This window comes from Bemisia tabaci, chromosome 1 (genome assembly GCF_918797505.1).
Source record: "Bemisia tabaci chromosome 1, PGI_BMITA_v3".
In the NCBI taxonomy this organism is placed as follows: domain Eukaryota; kingdom Metazoa; phylum Arthropoda; class Insecta; order Hemiptera; family Aleyrodidae; genus Bemisia; species Bemisia tabaci.
The window spans coordinates 28,342,163-28,360,877 of record NC_092793.1 but is presented as its reverse complement, the minus strand read 5'-3'; the positions used below and the strand labels follow the sequence as shown (position 1 = coordinate 28,360,877).

The window sequence follows — 18,715 nt, the reverse complement described above, 5'->3', positions numbered from 1 at the left end:
CATCTTAGATTGATACAAATTTTCAGGCAAATTTTCGTGAGTGGATTTGGTCGAAGTTTTTAACTTACTAGCGACCTCGGTTACAAATAAACAAAATTCCCTCTAGGCGGTGCGACGGTGCGCCCATAACATTTAGTTTTCCTGACAGCATTGGCGACCACATCTAAAATTCTCTCTGGTTGGAAACGTAGACCAAATCCACTCGCCAAAACTCGCTTCTTTACTAGATGTTCCATACTGCCGTGTTTTCAAGGGGAACAGTGATGCAAACATGAAGTCTTGAGAAAATAGATCTAGTAGCGTTAGAGCAGAAAATTTAACTGAGCAATCGCTCCGCTCATCGCAATATTCTCAATAATCATACAAAAGACAATTGGAAATTGTTTGGATCGTTAAAAATTGACGAATTCAACCTGCGGCTACACATAAGGGGGGGGGGGTCTCTGCGTAGGATTTCATTTGACAAAAGATAGTCGCATGTGCGATCTTCTGCATGCTCACATGTATACATATGTTTGACAAACAAGAGTAGATTTTTAGCACGTAATGGTACAATTTTACTCAAGTTAGCGGGAGGTACAGGTCTTTCGCGGAATTTTTGAAAGAGATGCATATTAATTGATTTTGACTTTCAAAAACTCGTGACCAATTTCAGGGATATCCTCATAGGCGATAAAAGTTTTATTCTTTTTTTTAATCCTCCACTATCATAGAGGAAATGAGTCTTATAAAAATTAATTCTATTTTATGAATGTAGTTTTTAAGAATTGGGTCGTTTGCAGGTTCATGGGAGATGAAAGTTGTCAATGACGAGATTCGATTTGAGCTCAGCTCAGATCAAAAGAAGAATATAACGACACTTGTTTCAGTGAAATTTGATTCAAAGCAAGCTTGGCATACGATTGAACTAATCTATTCCATTGGACAACTTCGGTTGACTGTTGACTTCAAGCATCGGTAAGAGCCCCTATTTATCATGTACCCTTATTTAATTTCTGTCCTAAACAAGTACGTATTCGTGAGTTTTTGAAGGTGCATTACACTTTTTCCTTTCTTTTTTTTAAGTTATTGTGTGATTGGTTAGTAAATATATGTACGTTCGTTTGAAGGTGCCTTAACAAAACCAAGTCATTACGGCATCATAGTAGCTAAACTTCCCGCTAAGAATGAAAATTTGTAGCGCAGTATATTTTATTTTGTATTTAAAATTAGGTTATGTTGAAAATTTTTTCGAGAATCCCCCATAAATAGATCATAAAATACAACTCTCTATTGGTAACACTATTAATTAAAGAGCTAAAATTTTGTTGACGTGTATTATATTTTGCTTCAAGACCACTGCGAGGGAGTGGCCTTGAATTGAGCGTGCGTGACCATATATGTAATCTTTAGCTATTAGGTATGTCTGTTGAGCCCAATACGGCTCTGATGCGATTTCATTTTTAAGAAATGTACTCAGTTGGCTGTACCTCTCATCTGCATCATCAGCCGCATCGAAGAGTGGGAGAGCCCATGCAGTTAAATTAAAAGTGACATATGCAGGTACAGTTACTCACAGCTCACTTGTAATAAAAAATTATAATAATAAGACTGTTAGAGTCTCTTCGATGATATAAAAAATTTGGTTGGTTTTTTAAATTCTCGAGATAGACAGGTGGCGTCTCTGCACATCCCGTTTTCGTCTAATGGAAGGATTATAATCGGGAGCGGAGCGAAGAAAACCAACTTGGGGCTCGTCGGATGTGTGAGACAGATTCACATCAACGGGACACTGTTGGAACCACGGTTCTTGGTCAGGTCCCCACACAAGGTGGGCCAAGTCTCGATTGATGACTGCAAACTGGTCGATCCGTGCACCCGACCAAACGCCTGCGAGCATAATGGCAAGTGCTCCATAAAAGAGGACAACGTCACCTGTGACTGCAAGGGTACCGGCTACATAGGCAAAAACTGTCACTTTGGTAAGCCTGGCCTTAAAAAGAATAAATTAAAAAAAAAATGAAAACATAAAAATAAAACTATATTTATACCACAAGGTGGTGTGCTAGCATGTAATGAGGATTTTTACTTAAACGCAAGGGGACTCTTGTGTACCTAGAATGGATTTGTTTCAATAGATAGATACAATAACATATGAAAGATAAAAAAATATCAAAGTCTCTGATTCAATTGTGTTAAAGAGAGCGAATTCAACTCAAATAGATCAAATATGAAATGAATGAAATAGTATGCTCTGAACGAGGTGCTCTGGGATTAGAGTTTTTCAAAAGCTAACAAGCACCGGATATAAGACGCCATTGTGGAAAGTATCGTGCTCTATATGGTAGTGAAGTGTGGCTTTTGACGAAGCGAACGCAAGATATGTTGAGGGCAACTAAAATGGATTTTCAGCGGCGATCTGCCGGCATCTCGAGGCGGGATCGTGTCCGTAATGAAAGAATTCGCAAGGTGATGAAGGTTAATAGCGATATCGTGCACGACGTTTTGTCCAGGCAGTTGGTGTGGTACGGACATGTGCAAAGAATGTCGAAGGAGTGCCTGCCCAAACAAGTTTTGGATTGGGTACCACGTGGGAAAAGGCGACGGGGACGGGACGCCCCGTAAAGGGATTTCGGCAGGGCGTTGATAGAGTCCCTTTATACCCAGAGTTACGACAACTCACTTTTGGTTGGGCCAGGGTTGGGCTGAAAGTGGCCTAAAAAAAAATCCAATTCTGATTGGTTCTCGCTCATGGAGGCCGAAACGAGTGCACCAAGATGGCGGTACCTTGAATGTGAACAAGAATAATGAAAATATTACCCAATTGTGGTTTATCAAGAGTGAATTGTTATTGCCATCGGTCCAAAATGAAAATAGATTAAGAAATTATTCACAAACCAATCTCATTTTCTTTTTAATTGATCAATTTGTTGATGTTGTTGTTTTTGTGTGACAGACATCGCAGGATTCCTGATCCTTATCCCTCAATATCGTTCGTTTGGGTGCACTCGTTTCGGCCTCCATGGCCAGTCAAGGCCGGCTGCCAGTCAGCTGATAATCGAGTTGTCTTAACTCTGGGTATAAAGGGACTCTAGGCGTTGACGAAGAGATGTTGCGGTGCGAGTTGTCCGATAAACTTGTGGCGTTTGGGTGGCGCAGAACACCAGAGTGCATTGTAGGAGCGACTTTACGTCCGTCATAGCCTAGTACCGCTGCCGTTTATACACGATCAACTAATCTCTTTTCCTCTTGTTTTTTTGACAGCTGAGTACAGGAAAACTTGTGAGGAACTGGCACTGCTAGGGTACACGAAACCCGACGTATATTTGATTGACATCGATGGAAATGGACGTTTTCCTCCAGCCCACGTTAAGTGTGAATTTCAGTCACCAGAAGACTCAACGAAAACGATTGTCGAACATAACTTACCCAGTCAAATTGTACGTTACTCCTCGATTTTATCCTCCGTGTATGGACATGAACTTCGGTTCGCTAGGGAGCATAGCATGCCCTTTAATTAAAACTAATTTAAAGGATGGATAAAAACATTTTATGTTCTCATGGTCATAAAATTCTTGATATTTCGTTTTTCATCGCAGCCATTCCCCAGATTATATGTTGCTATTTTACTATGATTTTTGGCTGATTACCTAAGATTTTCCTCATTCATCAGTATTTTTGAACTAAATTTTGCAATTAGAAACTATCATATCTAGCTCACTCATAAAAGCCCTTATTCGAATTGGGGAGCAAATGGCACATATGATGTCTCTAAAAATGAGCCTGAAATTTTAGTTCCGCATTTTAAAATGTTTTCCGATTGTCCTCTTTCCTCTAAAATCTTATAGTAAACAAATTGTTTGCCTTGTTTACATAGATCGAATGAGAATTATTAGACTCACACTAAAATTATTTCCTTTACATCTGCTCAAAAATATAAACTGGTTTCAATAAATAATATTAAACTAAGTTTTGTGAAACTTCTTACCTAAGGAGACAGACACTCAATGTTATTAAATTGAAACATCTGTCCTCTTTACTTCTGAGCATGCTTCATATGCACATGCTTTTTCCACAGGATGTGCGGGGTGCGAACGAAATCGATTTCAGCTTTAACATAACTTACAGAGAATTTACAGCGGAAATGCTCACAGAGTTGATATCACACTCCTTGAACTGCAGTCAGTACATCAAATATGACTGCTATAAGGCACCTTTGGATCTCCACTCGGCCACATGGTTCGTATCGGCTGCTGGCCAGGGCACCACTTCAACCGTCGACTTCATTGGTAACGTCAAACGAGGCGCTTGTCCGTGTGCAGGTAATCACTGAAGTTACTATGATGTAAACATGTCAAAGCTCATTCTGAATACTGTTAGTCTATTAAATTTGCTCGATCTGTCTTAAAGAAAGATAGATACTTAAATGAAAGCGATTGGTTGTGTTGACAATTACATACCCTACAAATTACAAATTTGAGTATCTGCCATCTAGAATTTTTATGTCTGTACGGGTCAAATCCATAGCAACATAAGTATGCTCTTGGTTCCTGTCTGAAACAATAATTGCAACTCCGAGTACTATGTATGTACATGGCTACAGCCACATTTTTTGGGCCTAGTTACCTAATTGAATTTCACCATGATGAAGAAAGATAAATATCTTAAGAAAGGTATGAAAGTGAGTCTTGTGAGGCGCTAATGCACCCAGCTCCACATGGTGGGTTGTGGCATTTAAAGATATCGTCGACTAACAAGCTTAATTTTATTCACATGAGCTTATACTTTGAACAGAGGAATTTATCGTCATTATTAAGTACGATAGTGAACAAAAATTGGTTGTTTAAATAAGGCCATGGATGGCTTAGGACTTGAAGTTGACTTGGTTATTTTCTGCTAATATGGGGCTTTTGTCCAGTTAATAGGACTTGTGTGAACCCGAATCAATCGTGTAACTGCGATATATCCGAAAACAAATGGCACTCGGACGAAGGATTCTTCATAACGCCTAGCAGTCTGGGCATTACTCAAATGGTATTTCTTCAACAGGATGATCTTTACGACGATGCCCAGGCTCGAATCACACTTGGACCTCTAGAATGTGTTGAGACAAGTGAGTTCACCAATTTTACTGTTCTGTAGTTGACTATTGGATGCAGTAATCATTAAGTCAGAAAACTTTTCCACTGCAGTCAACGTCGCTGTAACTATATTCTTCGAAAAGGAGAGACAATATTTACAATACGTTTAGCATGCGCAGTTTTTTCTACTTCTTCGTCTCCTTTCATATTCTTCTTCTTTTCCACCTTTCTCTTTATTTTTCTTCTTATATTATTGCATCTATAATGAATTCGCCGAAAAAGACTGTTAAATAGCTACATGGGAGATGATACCACTATTCGACCACGAGGGAGCTTGTGTGGCCTACTCTAAGAATTGAAGGCAAACTGACATGAAATGAAACCTCTTCCTGTTTGGTAAAGAGCTCTTATCTGTATATGCCTCGATTGAACATGACATTTCACGATGATATATACCACTATTCGCCCACGTGATAGTCCGTGTTGTCTACATTATACATTGAAGGCAAACTAACGTGGCACTGACCACCCGGTTTTGAAGAAAGCTATCTTAGTGTGTTCCTGCGGTGAGCATGCATTTGCACGACGGTACAACTATTCAATCACGTGGAGCTCGTGTTGCATATACTGAAATTGAAGGCGAACTATAAATGTAATCTTTCCCTGTTTGGCAAAACGCTATTTTTTGTACGTGTTCCAAGTAAGCATGCGATTTCAAGACGGGACCACTATTCCACTTCTTTCTAAATTATCTTTCCTTATTTCCTCCTCCTCATTCTCATATTTGCTCTCGTTTTTCTTCTTTTTCTTTTCTTTGTATACTTCCTTTTTATTCTCTTTTCTCTCTCTTCCTCTCATCCTTTCTTCAATCCAAATTAGAACGGGCAATTCGAAAATCTGTGTCTAGATATTATAAAACGTAGGTATCCTTAAACTGAATTTACAATGATATATTAAGGCACTTATAATTCCTCATAAAACTTAAACATTAACAATATGATGATACAGATACATTCTCCTCCAACTCCACGTGTTGAGTTTACCTGCTTGTTTGTCAATTAAAAATTGTGATCCCTAATAAAAATGCACTGTACACCGTGAGGAGGGGTACGGCATTTGTGGGCACTATAAGGATTTTTGTCATGGTGTAAACCGTTCAAATGAGAGACGGCATTTTGTCCCTATATGTATAGCAAATTTGAAGATAGATTTATTAAGTTCAAAATAATCTGAAGTGTCTAGTAAAAAGATTTTACTTGTAATTCATATTAATCCAATTTATGTCATTCATAGATACACAAAAGTATGTGGTGACCTTTACGACAAGTCAATCTTACATTGAAGTCCCTGGATGGAGGAAGGGTGATATTGCATTCAGTTTCCGAACCACTGGTGAAAAAGCTATACTTTTGTATCAACCACCAATTCGACCAAACTATCCTTCTTTCATGGTGGCTCTAACTAATGGTAAACGACTTCTGTTGATTTTTGAACTATACATTGCGATAAGCAGCTACAGATTCTGGCTCATCAATAAAATCACCGCTGACACAAATCGATAATTCTCTTTGAGTAACTGCGTTTTGAGTTGAGCCCTTCTGTCAATATAACTCCAAGCTTTTCGCGGCTCACTTCGATATAATGGACGTATTTCTGTCAAACGGAACTATGTGCTTTAAGACATGAGCACTGAGACCCATAAGAATATATGCATAACAGGGCTCACGTCATAATGCACATAGTTCCGTTTGACAGAAATACGTCCTAACGATTCATGATATGCCTTTACGTTAGAAGATCCACGAAATTTTGTTTCTAGAGAAAGCCTAAAATTGTGGTTCCTCAGTGCATAATGTGCAGTTTTCACTTCGTTTTTTTACTTTTAACCCATATTTTTTGTCTTAATTGAGCAGGTCATGATGTTCCGAAATTTAAAAAAATCGACTTTGTATATTTATATATGAAACATACAATTTAATGCTTCTTTCGTTGAAGGTAAGATATCCGATTTTCAAGTCAAATGCAATGGTAGTTTAATGGTAGACGATGAAACACGTTCGGGCAGGGTTAGGGCTAGGGTTTAGTACAAACTTTTGCTGAAGCGAAAATAAGAGCTGCTTCTTTATAAGATGATGGTTCTCAAATCATGCTAAATACACCCGGAGAATCTGAGCCCCAACTTAACAATCTGCGCAAAAAATTTGCACATTTTTGAGCTTTCCGCTTCAAAAAGTATACCGCGACAAAAACATTTTTTGATGCAGACCAGTCACCTCGGTTTCACAACTCCACGCGAAACCAAAAATGACCAGCGGTAATATCGCAGTTTTAGTATCGCAAATGCCTGAGGCGCGAAGCGCTTCAAGGGATTGGACTGCGAAGCTGTCAGGGAGCGTTAGCCCTCTAAAGTTCTCGTTGTAATTTTACGAAATGAACTTTTAACTGTGTCATTGCTCATAAATATGACAAATATTTATTTATTTAGATTTTACACTGACATTTACTTTCACTTTGAACAACGGGCGCCCGCGAGAGCTAAAAGTGAAGTCACAGAGGCGACTAAACAACGGCGAGTGGCAGAAAATATGGATTGATTACAATCAACATCATGTGAGGTTCATGATCAACACGGACTACGAGATGATTGATCTTCTGCCGGAGCAACAATTCGGTCCGTTTGAGGGAAGTATGTTCATTGGCGGCGCAACTGAGTGAGTTTCTTCCCATACAATTTTGGTGAATTTGTCTTGTTGTCTTTTCTATATCGTCATACCTTCCGGCCAAAGTATGTCAAGCGCCATGCGACATTTAAAAATTTTCTCCGCCATTTTATTTGTTAACAGAGACATTGTTGGTTGAAATTGTTTGAAAATTTTACTGACTTTAATCGGAGGCACAAAGAAAATTCAGTGAAATTTTCGGACAGCTCTGTTGAACGATGTATCTGAGAAAAATAAAATGAGGGCGGAATTGTTTAAACCTCGCATGGTGCTTGTGATACTTTAGCGTGCAGGTGAAGATATGAGATTGAAGCCCCCAAATTTCATTAGTTGATAATAATCGATTCTAATCACTATCGTGACGTCTGCATAGATGTACTTATGCATTGCAATCTGTTAGAATCTTTTTAATGTTTCTTTTTTTGCCGGTTGAAAATGCGGTTGTGACACCTCGAAACGTCCCGGGTTTTTCATTATATTTTCTTTTATGGGCCTTAGCCCCATTTTAAGTTGATATTATACTATCGTTTCGGGCCGACTATTGAGTTGGTTTTTAAATAATAATGGCTCTATCCGTCGAGCAACCAGCGTTTGTCAGTGCGTCTACTTTTCTGCGGCAGCGTTAAAGTCTCCGAAGTATTTCCTGCATTTTATCATCTTGGCAATCTTTTGTGTGGTTCAGTACAAGCAATTTTTTTTTAGAAAAAAGGAACAGCACGATCACCGCGTATCTGCCAACAAGTTATTGGTCACTTACGCGTCGTTCTTTAAAACATAATCGCTTCAAAGCTGAGATCAGGCTTCTTCTATTCAATAACTTACTATTTGCATAATGTCAATTATTTGTACCATCAGTTTCCCCTTATGGGTATAGAATTTTTTTGGATGGGTCAAAAACAAAGGTTTCTTATTGTAAAAAGTAGTCCAAAATTAGCTTTTTTACATTTTAATTCACCTTCGCTCGAACCATGATACATTCCGAAAGCTCAACAGAAACATTGGAGTTTTATTCCTCCTAGGACTCAATGCTAAAGACAAAGTCTATCTCCCTGTTCAAAATATTTTCTGTCGACTATGAATATTTGAAAATAATTTACGACCAGTTAAGTTCAAATCCATTTCTAACTCGTTTCCTTCTAAAATGCGGCTTCGAGCGTCTCTGTTAAACTCTGTCAATTTTTGTTTTGGTGTTGAAGAGAGCTGTTACAAGAGAGCTCAGTTCGCCAAGGACTCATTGGTTGTTTCCGCGGTTTGGTGGTTAACGGAGAGATCCTGGACATTTACTCGTACATGAGCGTGCATCTCTCAGAGATCATCAAAGACTGCAAACCGTCCTGTGACCCAAACCCTTGTCAGAACGGCGCCGAGTGTAAAGAACTGTGGAGCAAATTCCAGTGCGTTTGTGAAAATTCGTGGGCATATTCCGGCACATACTGTGAAACAAGTAAGCATTTTTCCGAGAATATTTAGGAAAATTAAGTGAAAACGAATGTGCTATGAACTTTATAAGTAATTGATTTGCCATTTTTCCAGGCATTTACGTCAATTTAGAAACCTAAAATTTTATTGAGGGGAACTCTGTTCCCAACATTTGTTTTTTGTCGTTTGGACAAATGCTAGATATTGTATGCTTTGCTTGCCTGGGGTTTCGATACCGAAAGCCTTTGTAAGTAATATTTGGACCGCGGTAAGCAGAAAGGAACCAAGCCACATCAGTCATTGCCAAATTTAATCGGGAAATTTAATTTTTTACATAAAAACGATTGTGCGGATTTTTTTGCAAATTTTAGTGAATTTTCTGCATAGTACGAAGCAAATGCCTTAAAATGTTCAAAATAATCTGCACAAAAGTTCCCTTATAAAAAGTTGAATTGCCCCGTTAAATTTGGCTCTAGCTGGTGTAGTTTGGTTCCTTTCTGCTATCGCTGTCCATTTTTCTGTCTTTTCTTAGATGCAGTACTTCCTATGACGGGTAGAAAAAAACTAATAGCATATCTTTCTGCTCATCCGCTATGCACACGCTATATTCAACCCTTCTCCTGTCTTCCGAAGAAAAAGAGTCCCATAAATGATTGTGTCTGCTCTACGTACGTTCGCTCTGCGCACGTAGCCGTCCGGACACCTTGAGATGATTCACTAGTATATTTTCCCTGAAACATACGCTAACAAGTGACAATTGAAATTGATAATTACAACGATGGAATTCTCACAGGCGACAAACCCCCTTACAAACACTTATTTTTCGCTTTGATCACACTTCTTTAACCGTTTGCACACTTGCGTCGGTTTATTTTCTGTGCCCGTACGTATTGTAATGTACACCGGAAGATTCAATGTACCATATTTTTTTCATGTTCTATTTACAGACATCAATGTAAATGGATTGACTTTTGTAAAAGAAGAGGCGTACTTCCGGAAGAACTTTTTGATTTTCAACATATCTGACGCTGATCGGACATTATTTGGAGATTTGCTGCGGGAAACAACACTGCTCAACTTGCGGACTTACGATAAAAATTCGGTCGTCCTTTTTGCTAATGACCATTTGAATAATTTTGTATTGATTTATATAAGTAATGGGACGACCGTAAATTTTCTCTTCAACTATGGGAATCGCATCAAAAACATCACAATCGATTATCAAGGTTTGAACTTCATTTGATGTCCTCTTTTAGTGCATAGTAGACAGTTCATTTCTAATTCCCTCGACTCGACGCACCATTCATCAGTTTTTCGAACTGCCCCGCAAAATTGCCTCAAATGCCCCAAAGACCAGCGTCCTTTTCCGTCTCACTAAAACTTTAATTAGGATTATCTTACAGTTTACTTTTCCAAAAGTCGAATTTCAGTACTTAAGAGAAAAATAATTTTTAATATCACTCTTGACAAAAAAAAAGAAGAAGAAAAAGAAAAAGAGATCTTTGCTGATATTAAATCCCACGACGACGAACGAAGTCAACTTTCTCATTGAAATGATATTACATTCTTTTAAAATTGTAATTTCACAGCATTTTTTCCTTTCCTGTTTATTTTGATGAGAAAAGTCCCTTCTTATCTTTTTTTTTTAGATCTAAATCAAGGAAATTCTGTTCAGTTAGCTATCGTACGCAAGTCCAACGAAACGGTTCTCTACGTTAACAACCGAAACAATTCTGTCCCGGTCGGTGTCAAACTCTTGACTCAATACTCAAACAAACCCTGGGTGAACCCAGAAAAAGGTAATTACTAGGTTTATTTTACATTATTTATTTTTCAATCGTACGACAAACGACTGCGTGATTTGTCGTACCTAAGATTCAGTCTTTTTTAGCCATCATCCTCCACCAAATTACCATTTTTGTAAAATTTACAGGAATTTTCCACGTTGATTTAAGTTGACCTCAGTTTCAAGAAAAAGTCATTAAGTAGAAACATCAAGTTCTGAGGTACAATAATGTCATATACTTTGGTCATTGGTATCTTTTTTACGAGGAAAGTTTCGGAATTCTGATTCATCCCAGGCCACCATTCTCTTGTTTTTAGGCATGCCACTGCACGCATCAACTTGTTTCTTTTCATTTTTCAATTTTCGTAAACTGAGGCTGTGATGAAAAGCGCGAGAAGTTTTTGGCATCAGTGGAGTAGGTGTAGTATGCACATCCACCTTTAATTACTGTACAAATAATAAAGCACACATTTGGCGGCAGTAAAATCACACGCATAATATTTACCTTGAGTATTTTAAAGTTGTTTGGAAAAAAATATGCGCATTTTAAAGTATGTCCACATCATCAACAAACTGCTTTTTTTATTTAGAGGTCCTCGCTCCGCAAAGGCCACTGGCTCCACCAACAGAATACTTTCAAGTCAACATTGGAGGATATGACGTGGAAAATATATTGTACGGTAGCAGTGCTTCGATTCGTTTGAATGGTTACGTCGGATGTATTAGGGGCCTAAAAATCGGTAACAACGTCGTTGATCTCGTTCAGCAAGTCAACAAATCGCAGCCAGCTGGTAAGGATCAAATTAAAAATAAAATGATTAAATTCTAGTATGAAGTTTGATACTTTCCAGTGAATTCGCAAAATATCAATCATACTAGGTATCTGAAAGCAGGACGAGCTTGAGATACTCATGCTCAAGAGTGCATTAATCCTACTCTGAAAGAACCAATGGCGAGGTAAAAATGATCGATTATCGATAATCCCCCTTTGAAGCTATGATGAATAATCGATTATTAAGGTGGTCGTTGCGAACACCCTATCTATCGATCCTTTTCCATAGATTTAAAAAGCAGATTCATTGATATATCGCAAAGCTCGCCACACCTCTGGAAAGGACCTACCATTTTTGCATGAATTAATTAAAGAGAATGAGGTTGATTGAAGAAGCGAGGAAGCTCTTATGCCGACAACAGCTTTTTAAGGAATCCAAACTTTTGGTTTTGTTTATCATTCACGTAAATTATAAAAATATTAAAATCATCATTAAAAATATATGTGCTTTGTATGAGGGCTCACAATTATCATTAAAATTCAGTAATTAAACGCTCTATAATTTTAAAAAGAAGAGAGATAACGAGAATTTGACTGAGGGCCCTCTTGAATGCATAAAACACACATTTAGTTAGAGAGTGTTAATATTGACGCATTCTGCAAATGCCCCCCTTAAGTGTGCTTATGCACTTTATATCACTTAAATGCAAGTAAATGTCGCATTCAACAACAACGCATCCTGGGTACTCGGCTTTATCTATGGCTACCTGCCTTCTCAATCCGGCCACAAGTGATTAAACGGGTTAGAATATAGCGCGTCACCATCATGAATCTGAAGGACCATTTGCCCCTCTATATGATCAAGCCGTTTTAAATGTACGCTTATTTTTACAAATAATAATCTATGTGCGCATCAGTCAGTAATTCTTTTTCAAATTGTGTGTTGACAGAGACGGCAGGTATCATTAGTGGTTGTCAAATGAAATGTGATGAAAAACCATGCAAAAATAAGGGCGTCTGCATAGAGGACTTTCTGAAATTCGAGAGTACCTGTGATTGTGAACTTACTTCCTACTATGGAGAATTCTGCGGTCAAGGTAAACCAACATTATTTCCTCTTCAAATTAAAACGTGTGTGCGTGCTATAAAGGCTTACAGCAAATAAAAAATATGATGGTTATAAAAAAGAAATTTTATAAAGTACACATCTTGAGAATTAAAAATTATAAATCAAATCTGCAAGAATGCCCTGATTTCTCAAATATAGAGCTCTTTAAGAAGCCCTAGTTTTTTTTAAAAATTTGTCCGCGATTCGCGAGAAAATCGATTTTTACGCACCAGAAATCTACCAGCAAGTCCCTCAGTCATCTTGTTGCATGTGATGATTGAATGAGCCACTGTACAATAGACCTATGTTGGTAGATTTTATCCACATTCAAATCGCCTTCAATTTTGCCGAATAGGCAAAAAACGCACCGGAGAGCGCGAATAGTTGCCTATTCGAAAAATGCACGTATTTTCGCTCAGTAAGCTTTGATTGAATTCATAAACGCTGTTATAAACATAGGGAAATTAGAGAGCGAGAACTTCATAAAATTTGTTACAAAAATTTCTTATGGCAGGTTTGGGTATAAAAGGTAAGGAACTTTTTACCGATTTGCTTTTTTAATTTTAGTTCTGAAGATATGTACTAAATACACTTAATTTTGAAAGTATCGACCCTTGAAAATAATAAAATTAATTAAAAAATAAATATGCAGAGGCTACCTTGCTGGAGAGAAAAAAGAGAGAGAAAATCTTCATCCCTAACGAGGCAATATTCAATCGCTGAAGGCAAAAAAGTTAAAATCCGCTGTAAAATGAAAAAGAAGAAACTGAAAAAGAGGAAGAATGATAGTTTAAAAGATGTCATCAACCCACTATGACAACCCTTGATTTGAATCCAATAAGCTGATATGCGCATTATGCCATTTCAAGATTCTGAATACCTCACCATGTTTCAGTTTTTTTCCTTTTACAACAGAACAATTTTAAAAATCGAACCTTCATTTTCCTAGAATTCCTATGGTCTGCCGATTCAACAGGAAAGACTTCTTCCTTTGCTTCGTTCCTGGTAGATGGGTTGCCACCGATTTCGAGTATGTGGAGAGAGGATGAAATTTTATTTTTTGTAACAAAAAGACCGTTTAAACATTTTAGATTTGTGGAGAATTACACATATTTTTAAAACGTTTCGAAGTATATGCCGAATTATTGAAGGTTGAATCTAAAAATTGAAGTAGCTAATTATAGTCTTAGGAGGATAGTTTTAGGCTAACACATGAAATTGAGCTGTTTTTTCATTCTAGAGAAAGGGGCTGATTTTGGAGGTGAGTCTGTTCTTCAAAGGAAGTTCAATTTGGTAGGATCAGTCTCGCAGGTCAAAGTTCAGTTGGCATTTTCGAGCAGTGACGATAAAAAAGAGAGAAATCAGGTGTTGCTGCTTTTACAGACGGAGAATAAGTAAGTTGTATAAAAGTAATAAATACACACTTTTACACTTTTTTACACGTTTTAAATATCTTGTGCAACGGATCTACTGAGGATGGATGTAGAAATTACGCCTTTTCTTCTTTTTTCATTCTTCTTACACAATCATCTTTTGCCTTGTCTTCTTTCTCTTTCTTCCTCCTTTATCTTTCGTTTTCTTCATTTTTACCTCATTCCTTTATATTTCTCCTTCTTTTCTTCGCCTTCTTCCAATTTTTTATAAAAATATTCCTATTTTAAATATGTTGGGAGTCCTAAATTTTTAATAAAGTCTTTTTCTGTGTGTAAGTATATGGCTAGTTTGCGTAAGGCTATCTAATTTACCTTTGTATAATTTTTTTTTTTTTAAAAAAGGAGGAGTTATTATTTACTGATAGCCTTGAATGCTGAAGGCGAGCTAATTTTTGAAGAAGACAGAGAAGGAGCCAGTGGTGGATACGGAGCCCGCATCAAGTATCGCTACTTCCTGAATGGAGCACGACACTCAGTATATTACAAGCGGACAGCAGAAAAAGCTTGGTTAATGGTAAGATAATGATAATAAACAAAGTCCCTTTAGGTTTGAGAGTTTTCTATTAAAATGACGTCAGAGTCCTGAAGAGGAGGGGGGGCGGGTAAGTGGTGCCTTAGATGTTTCTGACGAGTGACGATGGATTGAGGGGGATGGATCAAGCCAGACCTAATTCCAGCCTTAATCTGAGATAAAAACATTGAGAAAATCTGTCGTTATAGCAGAGAGAGCAATAAATGCATGCTGGGATGAACCTCAAGACATATGAAAGCATGTGCTAACTATGGCTCATGCAGAAATGCTCTCTTCGCTATCACGGCAGAAATGCCGATCGAAAATGGTACAGAGCAATTTTTCATGACCTTAACGGACGGTTGACTCAAACTCAACGTAATTTCTAGGGGGGGGGGGGGCTTCCATCACATGTACTTAATATGGAAGAAGGGAGAATAAAGAAGTATGGGTTAGAGAACTTGATGCCATTTGTGGACGACCCTTCAGCAGATCAGAGGGCATGTTTTGAACTGATTCCGTTCTCCAAAATTTTCGCTTGGATTTCATTAATGAAAGGAGAAAATTAACCATCCTTCTCAGATGGAGTGTTGGCATTGTAATTTTCATGGGAGTCAAAACTCGCAGAATTTTTGCATATCTGATAGGAATTAATTCCCTTTGTTAGTGATCATGCAATATTCGAGAGCAAAATTTAAGTTCAGGCTTGTGTTTGTTATGTTGATCAGGATTGTTGATATTGATATGAAGAAGTAATTCCGTTCTCTCTCAAAAAAAGTCAAGTGACGATCTATCTTTTCTCCCCTGTGCAAAGTGTGGGAAAATTTTTGAGCCACAATCCGAATTGAAATGGCAATCCTCTCATGTTCATTTTTCTAACCTTCGCGATTTAGAACGGGTCTATTAAAACAGATTTCAATGTTTTCATCGACTTCTCATTTCTGGCGCTTAAATCCTTGTGAAAATGACCGATTTATTCATTGCTATTTTATTGGCTAATTTTTTTCCAGGTGGACAGAGAACAGGTGCCATTAGTTCCCATTCCGGTTCTAAGTTTGACAGATGTTCCTTTGGATAAAAACATCGGGACGAATGAAGTCCAAATCGGAGGAGTGAACACGTCTGATCCTCGATTCGCTGCATACAAAAGTTACAGTGGATGTTTATCGAGTAAGTTACCTACATGCATCTCATTAATTGCGAGCGCTCAAGCCTACCTGAATAGAGCCCTTGAAAATCAGGCGAATGAACTTTGAAACCGTTAAATGGCAACGCTGCTGAGTCAACCTCAACGTGCACCGGGAAAGAGACCTGATATTTTAAGCGCACAGAATTATTGTTCACGCTCCCGTCGCTATTCTAACCATTTTTACGAGACAAAATTCTTATAGAATTACATTGCCCCACATGAGATCAATTACTCCATCATGCAATTGAATTACTTGTACAATTTGAGCAAATTTAAACAAGACTGAAAGAAATAACGTTTTGCATTGCCTTCGGAATATGTATGTACCTTCGTTGAATCAGAAACAAAGTAGAAATGAAACACATCAGCAAAATGACGAAATAAAAACAACAATTAAGCAGCACTAAGTAACGCATAAGGGTCAAAAGAGCTGCACAAGCGGCAAAACTACTGCGCGCAAAGAACTATTCGCGCTCATAAAAGCCGCTCATATTGCCATCGCGGTTATTGAAGGCGAACTTGACCGAACAAGAGGCACGCGCATGCAGTAAGGAGGGAAATTAACGTTCACTTTGCCGGAACTTATTAGGGAAGGAAATCTTTACTTAAAACATTAGTTATTTTATTGGGTTCAGATTTGATTGGTTTTATAGTAAGTAGTAAGGTACATACTAGTTGAATTCTCTGTCCTCAGATGTATTCTTAGAAGTGAACGGTGTGACTATGAAACCTTTGGACGAATACATGCTCTTCACGAAAGGTGGCGAGGAAGTGACGGTCATGAATTCCCAAGGTGTGAGAAGCGCTCAATGCGCATTTTTTGATGTCAACAATAAACCACGTATAGGACCCTCCTTCAATTTCAGCGCTGTGAGTATTAAAATGCACGATTCATGGTATGATAAATGCGTACCTAGGAGTTAAACCCACAACAATATATCCATAGGCCAGACGGAACTTTGGCTCAGTTTCAATATTGCCGGCAGATATACAATACATGTATCAGAGCTTGTACTGATTACTATAATATCCATTATCACCGCACACATAGGTAAAGAAGAAAATTGATAAAGTGTTACCTACATTTATTCTGACATGTCAACAGGGAAAATATTTATAAAATGCTGATGTATCTTAAAGTAGTATCAAATCAGTATTACGTCAGTAATTTCCTCTTCAGTAGTCGAATCCTAGTGTCAGATACGTATTTTGTGGCTACAGTAATTGATAAATTTTTTTTTCTATCTTTCATTTACATTTTGTCTACAATACAGTATTAAGAAATTTGATAATATTTAATAGATATTGTATAAGATCAATTTTAATCAATCGCCAACCGTGTAAAATAATTTATCTGCGCAAATGGGGATTACTTACAAAATTTTTGTCCAAAACAGAAAAAAAACAAAATTGGGAATGGAAAAAAACACGCAGTCTGCGTAGTTTGTAACAGACTTTTCTCAAAACCGCGTCGATGGACAGTCAGGTTTTCCTAGGGAGAGACTCGAGAAAATCTTACCTAAATAAGCAAACAATCTCGCGAGCTTTTATAAACATTCCGCACCTAAGGTTTCAATTAATTCAAAGTTTTAGCTTTTGCAAACAAAGAGAGCAGAAGGAAATAAACGATTGAAATCATACATCAGAAAAAGTTTGCAAAATAAACAAACATGTTTGTCCAGGTAATGTTTTCTTTCTCCTCTACTTGTGCAAACCTGGTCGCCCGCGACTGAGAAAAATCACCCGTCGGCGCGTGAAACTTTGAATAGTGTGTGAAAGAATACTCAGATTGTACCTACGCTAAGGAGTGGCTTACAGACTTTTCTTTAGTGCCCATCGTGATTTTCATGCATTTTCAATTGTAATTAGTCAGATATGGCTGTATCTCTAGCGTGCAACAAAGCCATTGCGGCTTTTCTCCTAGAATATTAGGCCTTGTCCACACGAGCAACCGTTCGCAGAACTTTTAGCTGCACATCGTTTTTCGCCTCTTTTCTGTGCGCGGACGCAATATCTTATAGCTCAGATTTAACTTATTATGGCAAAGTTCCGGGAACTCTGCTGCGTAAGCAGGGCCTCAGATTGTTGCAACTATCGATATTTTCTTTAAAACCGAAATCACATGGCTTAAATTGCTGCAATAGCATTTAATTTTATTTCAAATTTTCAGAGAGCCGAGCAGACATGGGCTGAGGATCCTCCCGAAAAGAAAGAGTTCAAATCTCTTTACTCCGATTTACCTGTTAAAGAAGAAGGAGCTAGTAGAGGTAAACACGATATATTAATGATTTCAAGTAAGACTATAGTCCTAATGCATATTCTGTGAAAGAATCGCTCCCAAATTAAATTTTTAAGCATCAAAATGTCAGTTTGAACGGTTTTTCTGCCATACGGATCCTAGTAATTTCGAAACTTCAATTTTTCGAAATAGCAAGAATCGCACTTATGCGCCTTATCCTCCAAGCCCTTTAATTGGCATAATGATATTGGGTGCGCCTGCGCACGGCCCTCTCGTTCCCCCCATCAGTTGCTTGCGGCTGTCAGGGGGTTGGATTTTGGCGACTGGTTCCTGGCACAATCGGGGAGCAGTTGCCGGAACTCGGTTTTCTTCCCACTTCCACAATAGAAATAAAAACATAATTACCACCTATCTGCCAAAGACAGTAAAGCATTCAATTTGAAAGGTTTGGAGAATTTAATTTTTGTATTATCTGTGT

The 18,715-nt window shown here is 37.9% G+C and overlaps 1 protein-coding gene across 8 annotated transcripts in view; it reads left to right on the top strand.

Annotated features, from left to right (window-relative positions):
* The window catches only part of axo (axotactin), a 53,470-nt gene that overhangs the window by 29,788 nt on the left and 4,967 nt on the right, over window positions 1-18,715 (top strand). For all 8 annotated transcript variants that reach the window (XR_011899690.1, XM_019057425.2, XM_072299318.1 and 5 more), the window contains 17 exons: window positions 783-957; window positions 1,651-1,961; window positions 3,244-3,419; window positions 4,058-4,301; window positions 4,898-5,092; window positions 6,354-6,527; window positions 7,546-7,771; window positions 8,977-9,224; window positions 10,147-10,425; window positions 10,849-10,998; window positions 11,576-11,776; window positions 12,708-12,854; window positions 14,106-14,259; window positions 14,641-14,812; window positions 15,820-15,979; window positions 16,693-16,868; window positions 18,169-18,265. Coding sequence is in view for 7 of the 8 variants with exons in the window: in XM_019057425.2 (XP_018912970.2) it covers window positions 783-957; window positions 1,651-1,961; window positions 3,244-3,419; window positions 4,058-4,301; window positions 4,898-5,092; window positions 6,354-6,527; window positions 7,546-7,771; window positions 8,977-9,224; window positions 10,147-10,425; window positions 10,849-10,998; window positions 11,576-11,776; window positions 12,708-12,854; window positions 14,106-14,259; window positions 14,641-14,812; window positions 15,820-15,979; window positions 16,693-16,868; window positions 18,169-18,265 (3,285 nt within the window). In the remaining variant the exon portion in view is untranslated. The remainder of the gene's footprint in view (window positions 1-782; window positions 958-1,650; window positions 1,962-3,243; window positions 3,420-4,057; window positions 4,302-4,897; window positions 5,093-6,353; window positions 6,528-7,545; window positions 7,772-8,976; window positions 9,225-10,146; window positions 10,426-10,848; window positions 10,999-11,575; window positions 11,777-12,707; window positions 12,855-14,105; window positions 14,260-14,640; window positions 14,813-15,819; window positions 15,980-16,692; window positions 16,869-18,168; window positions 18,266-18,715) is intronic.